The sequence below is a fragment of the Leishmania braziliensis genome, chromosome 4 (genome assembly GCF_000002845.2).
Source record: "Leishmania braziliensis MHOM/BR/75/M2904 complete genome, chromosome 4".
Taxonomy (NCBI): domain Eukaryota; phylum Euglenozoa; class Kinetoplastea; order Trypanosomatida; family Trypanosomatidae; genus Leishmania; species Leishmania braziliensis.
The window spans coordinates 435,936-444,124 of record NC_009297.2 but is presented as its reverse complement, the minus strand read 5'-3'; the positions used below and the strand labels follow the sequence as shown (position 1 = coordinate 444,124).

The 8,189-nt window shown below is 53.7% G+C and overlaps 3 protein-coding genes across 3 annotated transcripts; all 3 read left to right on the top strand.

Moving 5' to 3' along the window:
• Nucleotides 1-59: 59 nt before the first annotated feature.
• Nucleotides 60-620, top strand: LBRM_04_1250 (actin; the record flags this gene model as incomplete). Its single annotated transcript, XM_001561757.1, has 1 exon — nt 60-620. The coding sequence occupies one exon, from the start codon at nt 60-62 to the stop codon at nt 618-620; it is 561 nt and encodes a 186-aa protein (XP_001561807.1).
• A 1,194-nt stretch (nt 621-1,814) lies between these two features.
• On the top strand, nt 1,815-5,000 carry LBRM_04_1240 (conserved hypothetical protein; the record flags this gene model as incomplete). Its single annotated transcript, XM_001561756.2, has 1 exon — nt 1,815-5,000. The coding sequence occupies one exon, from the start codon at nt 1,815-1,817 to the stop codon at nt 4,998-5,000; it is 3,186 nt and encodes a 1,061-aa protein (XP_001561806.2).
• A 968-nt stretch (nt 5,001-5,968) lies between these two features.
• LBRM_04_1230 (putative protein kinase) lies at nt 5,969-7,075 on the top strand (the record flags this gene model as incomplete). The annotated part of the gene is made up of 1 exon (XM_001561755.1): nt 5,969-7,075. One exon carries the CDS (start codon nt 5,969-5,971, stop codon nt 7,073-7,075), a length of 1,107 nt encoding a protein of 368 aa, XP_001561805.1.
• Nucleotides 7,076-8,189: the final 1,114 nt, after the last annotated feature.

Genomic DNA, 8,189 nt, shown 5'->3' with positions numbered 1-8,189 from the left:
CGAGCGCGCGAGCGGTGGGCCGTGTGGACATGGCTGGCCGAGATCTGACAGAGTACTTGATGAAGATCATGATGGAGACAGGAATGACGTTCACAACGACTGCTGAAAAGGAGATTGTGCGTAACGTGAAAGAGCAGCTGTGCTATGTAGCGCTGGACTTTGAAGAGGAGATGACGAACAGTGCCAAGTCGGCGAACGAGGAGTCATTTGAGCTGCCGGATGGTAACGTGATGATGGTGGGCAACCAGCGGTTCCGCTGTCCGGAGGTGCTGTTCAAGCCGTCGCTGATCGGCCTGGACGAGGCGCCCGGCTTCCCAGAGATGGTGTATCAGTCCATCAACAAGTGCGACATTGATGTGCGACGCGAGCTGTACGGCAACATTGTCCTGTCTGGCGGCTCTACTATGTTCCGACATCTGCCGGAGCGCCTGGCGAAGGAGATCTCGAACCTGGCGCCGTCGTCGATCAAACCAAAGGTGGTTGCGCCGCCGGAGCGCAAGTACAGCGTGTGGATTGGTGGCTCCATTCTGTCGTCGCTGACCACATTCCAGACGATGTGGGTGAAGAAAAGCGAATACGACGAGTCTGGCCCGAGTATCGTGCACAACAAGTGTTTCTAAGGGTCCCTTGCCACGGCTACGTAGATGCTTTTGGTCAGAGGGGAAGACGCTAGTGAGCTGAGGCAGAGTTTAGCAAACGTGCTCGCGGGAACGTATGCAGCACTCCGGACATGGGCTTTTTTCTATTTCTTTCTGGTGCTTGTTTTGGCTAGTGGGTTGTTCCGCCTTTAATCATCGTTGTTTTTCATCGCTTCTTTGTTTCAAAGAGCTTTGACTTTTTTTAATTTGCCTGTGTTCCCCTGTTCCGTCTGGCTTTGAGGTTCTTTTTCATCCTCTCTAGTTTATCTCTTTGGAGGTAACTGCGTTCCTTGTGTGTGTCCACGCCTCCAATCTCACAAGCGGTTCAGATAGACGGAGTATTTGCGGGTCTCTGGCGTGTCCTCATCGCTCTTGTTGTCTTGCCCAGCTTTCCAGCTTCCCTGCCACGTACGGATGCTGACGTCAAGCAGCATCTTGTGCAGGAAAGTGCATTATCCCATTGGAGTAGAACGTAAGCTCACATGTAGCAACGACCAACATTTATACAAATTACTCCCAAGCAGAGGCTCAAAGCAAACGAAAGAAAAACAAGTAGACGCTGTGATGTGTTATTATTATTTGTGCCTTTGAGTAGTCTGATGCCCATGCTCTTTATTCAAATCTATTTTCACTGGCGATGCACGCAATACATGGGCTCATATCGTGCCGCCAGGATGTCAGTCACTGCTCTCCAAGCGCTACCGAAGTGTTAGGTGTTGTTGCTGATTGGCATTAATTTCACACTGCGTGATGCATGAACTTGGGCGTGGATTTGTAGCGGTCCTCTTCCCTCTGGGCAAGAGACCGCTTTGTTCGTAGTATTTTGCATGCCACGCGTTCGTTGCATTGGCTGTGCGAAGAGACCGCGGGCTCTGCAGTGGCGCCTCTCAGGATCTAATCATATTTCGATTTTTGCCCTTCTGTTCCTTACCTTGTTCATCACCTGAGACACATAAAAAAACTGACACCCACATACGCACCCCCACACACCCACACGCACATACTCACATACGCACGCACGGCCCTTGTCAGTTGTCAAGACCAGCTTAACTGGGTTGCATTCCTCTATTCGAGCGACTCCTGTGGTGTCCCAACGAGCGGCAGTGTGCTCTGTCAGCCTTCTTTTACTTTTGCTCCCCTGTCTCTCCTCCCGTTTTCTGCTCACACCTCGTTGTCATGTCCGAAAGCGGTCGAAATGATCCGCCAGAGGACTCGGTGCCGACTAACGTCGACAACAGCGATGTCGAGTACCACTACCTTCGCACACCCAAGCAGGGGAACCTCGCGGGCGGCAACAACAGTGGACTTAATACCAGCGACCCCAACGCGATTTCTAGCTTCTTGCTTATCGGCAAGCTCAAGTCCGTCGTGTACGAAGTTCTGTATAACCTGGAAAACCATGGCAACTTACATGACATTGATGAATTTATCGCTGTAACGGAAGACTGCCTGAAGGCTCTCAAGACCGTCAAGGTGGAGCGGCGCATTGAAGCACGCCGAATGAATCTCTCCATGCGCATCCAGGTAAACTCTTCCATGAACGCGCTGACGACACCATCAAACAGGGAGCTGGACGACGCGTTAGGAGACACTGTGCGTACCTCTGCCGCCATGGTGAGCCAGGGACCTCAAAACTACAAGGCTGCGCTGCTGAGGCAGAAGCTGCCATCTCCCAAGCACTCTCCGGCCCGGACAGATGTCCAGACAAGAGGCGACGTGGAGGCTGCTCGGTACGCATCAGCGCTGCGGGCAGAGGAGCGTCAGAGGCAGGCAGAGGAGCGCCGGTTTGACATACTGCAGGAAATAAAGCAGAAGTCGGAGGTGGCCGATGCTAGAAGCCTGCGCGCCAAAGCGCGGCGCGTGGAGGCGGAGGCAAGGCAACGCATGGAGACGCTGGATCGAATGGACAACGGAGTGCGCCGTGCGGAAGAGGCACGGCGGCAGACTCGAGAGAAGGCCCAGCGTGCCCACTCCCGAGTGGAGCAGGTGCTGCTCACGAAAGAGCTGCTGCAGCAGAACAAGGCGCTTTTGCTGGACAAGAAAATGAGCGATGTGGAACATAATCAGGAGCAGATGCGGGGGAAACTGCAAAAGCAGGCACTGGAGCGGCAGGAGGCAGTGCGGGCCGCGGCTGAGCGTCGCCGAAACTTAAGCCAGGAGCGACAGGAGAAGCAACAGCAGCGCGAACAGCACCGTGTTGACAACCTGCGCCGAATCGACGAGCAGAAGAAGGTGGACCAGGAAGTGAAGCAGCAGAAGGCACGTGAATGGGAGAAGAAGGTGCAGCAGCACCATGTCGACACCACCGCAGAGGCCGAGGCGCAGATCCGCAAGACGGAGGAAAAGTTTCAGCAGAGCGCCCAGCTGTTGGAGGAGCAGCGGGAGAAGCGGCAGCAGAAGCTGGAGCGGCAGGAACAGAAGCTACGCGAGGCGAAGGAGCGTCGCGACAAGGAGCTGGAGGCTCGGGTGATGTTGGAGGAGATGATGCCGCGCATGTCAGAGCAGGAAGCGGAGCAGCAGGCATCGCGCATGTCGCGTCTATCCATCACAACGGTGCACCACGGTAAGGTGTTTGTGGACACGTACCAAAAAATGTCGACGCAGTCTGCCAAGGATCTGAATCGCAGCCGGCTACGCGTCGTTTTCAGTCGTCTCTCGTCAGCTGTGACTGCGGCATTGTTGATGCAGTGCAAGCATCCCTTGAGTGAACTCACAACATTGTCTCTCGGGGATATGGACTACGAATATGTGCGCTACTTCAATGCATTCGATACGCTGGTTAAGGTTCTCGTGGAGGCTCGGAAAGCACGCGACTTTGGGACCATGCGGCAGACAAGCGATGTCTTGTTGTCTTTGTTTGTGCATGAGAAGGAGGGCAGAGAGAACGTGGTGTACTTCATCAAGAGTGGGTGCACAGCTTCGCTTTCGACGTGCCTACGTGACGAGGCTCGCTCGCTGCCCCTTAAGCACAACACTGAGGCCCTCCGCTGCGCCATGGAAGTTCTGGGCATGTGTCTGGAGAAGATCAGCGCTGAGGCGCAGGGAGCAGCAAAGTTGATACCAGTTCGGGACCAGCTACTTAACGAGATGGAGGTCGTTGGCGTTGACCGCGTCTGCGTTGCAGTACTTCAAACCTGCACTGAGGAGGAGGAGCTATACCTGGCATACACCGCCCTCTGCATCATTTACACGGAGCTGAGCGTGATAACCCGCCGCAAGGGAGAGGTAAAGCGACACTGGTTTCAGCAGATCACGACCTCTCTCTTTACGCTACTGCAAAACATGCTCACCCCGAACGGCTCGCCACTGCGGGAGTGTGATGTGAGTCTCTCGGGCGAGCGGGTAACCATTCTATTTTGCCTGTTTCGCACCCTCAACACCCTCGCGCGCTGGCAGCTGACGAAGTTTCAAGAGTTGCTGCACGATGGTTCCACCGATGCTGGGGCCGCCGTGGACGCGGCGCAAGAGAGAAAGGGCGAGATAAAGCGGACCGTCTCTGCCGACTCGCTGCCAGCACTTATCACTCGCACGGAGCTGTTTCACGTTCTCAGCGGATTTTTCATGTTTATCCACGGTCACCTCGAGGAGCTTGAGACGATCCCGCCCTCAGAGGACGCTGCAGGAACGACTAGGAAGAACATTAGAAGCTCTTTCGAAGAGGCGCTGCAGTTCGGCGTCACGTTGAACGGCTTTCCACCCTTCCCTTGTGGCAACGACTCCGATCCGGGCGATTCGCACAGGTTAGGTGGCAAGCACTACCACTTGCGGGCGGCCCTGCATGAGTGCATCCTTCTCGTCGGCTACCTGTGCTTTGATGACGCACTGCTCCAAGACATGATGGGATGGGGAAGGAAGAAACCGCTCATTGGCATGATGCTGAATGTGCTGCCCATCGCCTACTTCTCCAATGCCCGGCACATTTTGTTTCCGACAATCCTCTCCGCCATTCTTCAAAACAACCGAAACTCGATGATCGTCCGCGAGGAGATGTCGCTGGCAGAGCTTCTGCAATTCATCTTGCAGGAGTACGATCCCTTGACCAAGAGGGCAAAAATGTACGCTCAGGAGCACCATAAGCAGCTGGTGGCGCATAAGATGGAGACGGATCCCCGCTTTGCACTCATGGTGAAACTGCAGGGCAAGTCGTGGGCAGACATGGTGGACGATGACGACCTCCCACCGGCAACGCCGCACTCGTCCGAGACAACGAGCACTACCCCAGCGGTGGAGAAGGAGAAACTGTGCAAAGGACTTCGTGCAACGTCGCTAAACCCGAGCAACTACTTCAAATTAGAGAGGCGGTTGCCCATATCGTATTGGCCCGCGGCGATAGAGCAGCTGGAAAGGCTGCGCCAGCTGTAGAGTGTGCCACGACGCGAAGACAGCTTTTGGTGTTGTTGCAGCTTTGTTGCTTTCGGTTCTCTAGCGGGTTTGACGTGCTCTGCGTTGAGCGTTACGTGGGTTGAGTCGGGCGAGAGATTCTACACGCATGCGCATATAAGCGTACATATCTGCACGCGAGAAGACACGAAATGCTCGATTCAAAAAAGAACAACAACTGAGCGCGTGGCTCATGCTAGTGAGCTGTGATCTTCCACGCGGCGCGTCTGCTCATTTTCAGCGGGGGGCAGAGTGCAGTGGCGAGTGAGCGTTCACTGCGTCTTGCAAACACCGTGCAGATAAAGAGATGTGCTGGCCGTGGGCCCAGTTTGCATCTCGTTAGTGGGGAGCTGCGCTGGACTGTTGTACACGAGGTGTGGAAAAGGGAAACACGTACGCGGGTGCAGTCGCGAATGTTCTACGAGCTAGTGCGCCTTTCCTCCCGTTGTACTTTACACGTCGCCCTCATAGTGCTACTGTTTCATTTCTCCCGGTGTTGCAGGGTGCTGCGCTCCCCATGTCAACTCCCACCCCACTGCGCCATTCCCCTCTCTCCTTTTCATCCTGGACAACCCCCTCTGTACCACCATTATCTCCCCGATACCCACCACGCGCCTCAACAGAGATTTAAAAGGCGGCGTACTAAGTCCTCTGCTGCCTAACACTTCGCTCAGGTCTGCATATGCACCAGCGCACTCCATCACTGCAGCAGTACCCGCGCAACACTTCGGAGCATTACAGCAAGCACAAAGAACTTCATCATCTAAGCTTTGTAGAGGTCTGTCCCAATCTCTGCCCTCCCTTCTTTCTGAGTTAACTTACCAGGACGGCCATTCAAGAAATCCTCACCTTCGCAGCTCTCTTTCTGCCCCCTTTTTCCCACCTTCCTTCTCTCCCCCATACACTCGTGTCATTGATACAATCAGAGAAGGAGGACTTCTTCGATCACAATGCCGGAAGCATCGTCTGAAGCGGTACCTGCCATCAAGTCCATCTTTCAAGGACGCTTCTTACTAACGAAGCTTCTCGGCAAGGGTGGTTTTGGCGAAGTCTACGCGGCCGTGCAGACATCCAACAATGAGGTTGTGGCCGTGAAGATGGAAAAGAATAACGGCCGCAGCTCGTTTCTCTTTCACGAGGCACGCGTGATGCAGGACATTCAGAAGACCCCCACGAAGGATGGCATCTCCGGCATTGCGACACTCAAGTACTTTGGACAGGAGGGAGACTACCGCATGTTGATCATGTCCATGCACGGCGCGTCGCTGGAGGACATTCACGAGAAGTTGGGCCGCTTCTCTCTGAAGACCGCTGTTATGCTTGTGAGTCAGATGCTGGCACGCCTCGAGTACATCCACTCTGCAGGCTACGTCCACCGTGACCTCAAGACGGACAACTTTCTTGTGGGTAAGGGCTCCTTCTCAAATCGAATCTTCATGATCGACTTTGGCCTGAGCTCCAAGTTCATAGGCTCCGATGGCAAGCACCGTGAGATATCTACTGGCCGGTACTTCCTGGGCACCTCTCGGTTCGCCTCGCTGCGGACGCATCAGGGATACTCGCAGAGTCGCCGCGACGACCTGGAGCAGCTAGTGTACATCATGATTTACATGTATCGTGGTCGTCTGCCGTGGTCGGGCCTCAACATCAAGGATCTGTCGGCCAAGGAGCGCAAGATCGGCCAAATCAAGGCGGATTTAAGCTACAGCCAGATTTGCGCTAAGTGCCCGCAAGAGTTTGAGCACCTGTTATTCTACGCCCGAAACATGGAGTTTGCAGAGACCCCTCAGTATGACATGTGCCACGCCCTTCTCCAATCCGTTTTAGACTCGATGAGCCCCTGCGAGAAGATGGACTATGTCTTTGATTGGCACGTGCAGGCTAGCAAGCCACACCTCCAACAAGCGGCGCTGCGCGACGAGATCGCGCCTGCAAACGCCAATGCTGCGAGCCGGCCCAATATTTTCAGCGGTGCGGATGGCAAGGGTATGTTCTCTGGCTTTGACACCAGCAACCAGCCTGAGAACATCTTCAGCATCGGTGACCACGACGCGTAAGATTGCTGTCACCGATCACATGTGAGGATGCATGTGTGTGTGTGTGTGTGTGTGTGTGTGTGTGTGTGTGTCATTACGACTCCGTGAACGGCAAACACTAAAACTGTACATGCGCGCACACCGTCATGTGATGATGGCTGACTTTGCGCTTCTCTCTTGCTTTTCAGCATGCCTTGTTTCTTTGTTTTCCTTTCCTTCTCCTGCCCCCTCATCTTTCAACTGCTGTACTCCCGGCCCCCTATTTGGGTGCTATGCTGCTCTTCTTGCTTTGTCATTTGGCACACTGCAACGATAAGAAGCATCAAAAATGCGTTTACGTCAGAATCATTTGTGTGCTTTGTTCTATGTTCTCCTTTGCCTTTCCTCTGTGTGCTACTTCTCCTTCCCCTTGTCTTTTCCTTCCACGACCTCCTTTTATTGCCCTGTATGTTGGCTTTCAATGATCACCTCCGTTGCTCACCCTCTTGAGTGTTTCTTTGTATTTCGTGCATGTGCTCGCTTGCCATGTGTTTTTATAACCGAAAATCTTTTCCTTCTTTTTCCCCTTTTTGTTGTTGTGTTGTGTGTGCCTATTTTTCTGTTTCTGCATCCCTTCCTGGGCCTATCATATACTTCTCTATACGTCAGACCCCGCACCCGTCTGTAATCCTTCTCAGAGCATACCACGTACGACGTGCGTCTCAGCTACTGCGTTATTCCACACATCCGTGTGTGTGGGTGTCGGTGCCGGCAGTGCGTAGCGCCTAGTCACTGTATGAGTATACCCAAGATGATACTACCTCCCTCACTTCTCTGTTTTTGTTGTTGTTGATTGATGTGGCGTAGTTCCCACCACGACCCATCCTCTTTGTATTAACATGATCCCTCTTTCGCCTCTTTTTGTGATGCTAACCTCTGCTTTCCCTTCCTCTGTTTCCCCACTCATCTTCGCACATCCATATATAAGTGCGAATGTACAGACCATCCCCCTGTCTTAATCTGCTTTCATTTTGCCCACACTCTTGCACCACTCGGTGAGAAAGGTCCACGCAGGTTTCCCCGAAGTTCTATATTCTTACGGCACAAGCAAAGAACTTCATTTTGTGTTCTTCACGGACTATCGTTCGCGGACATA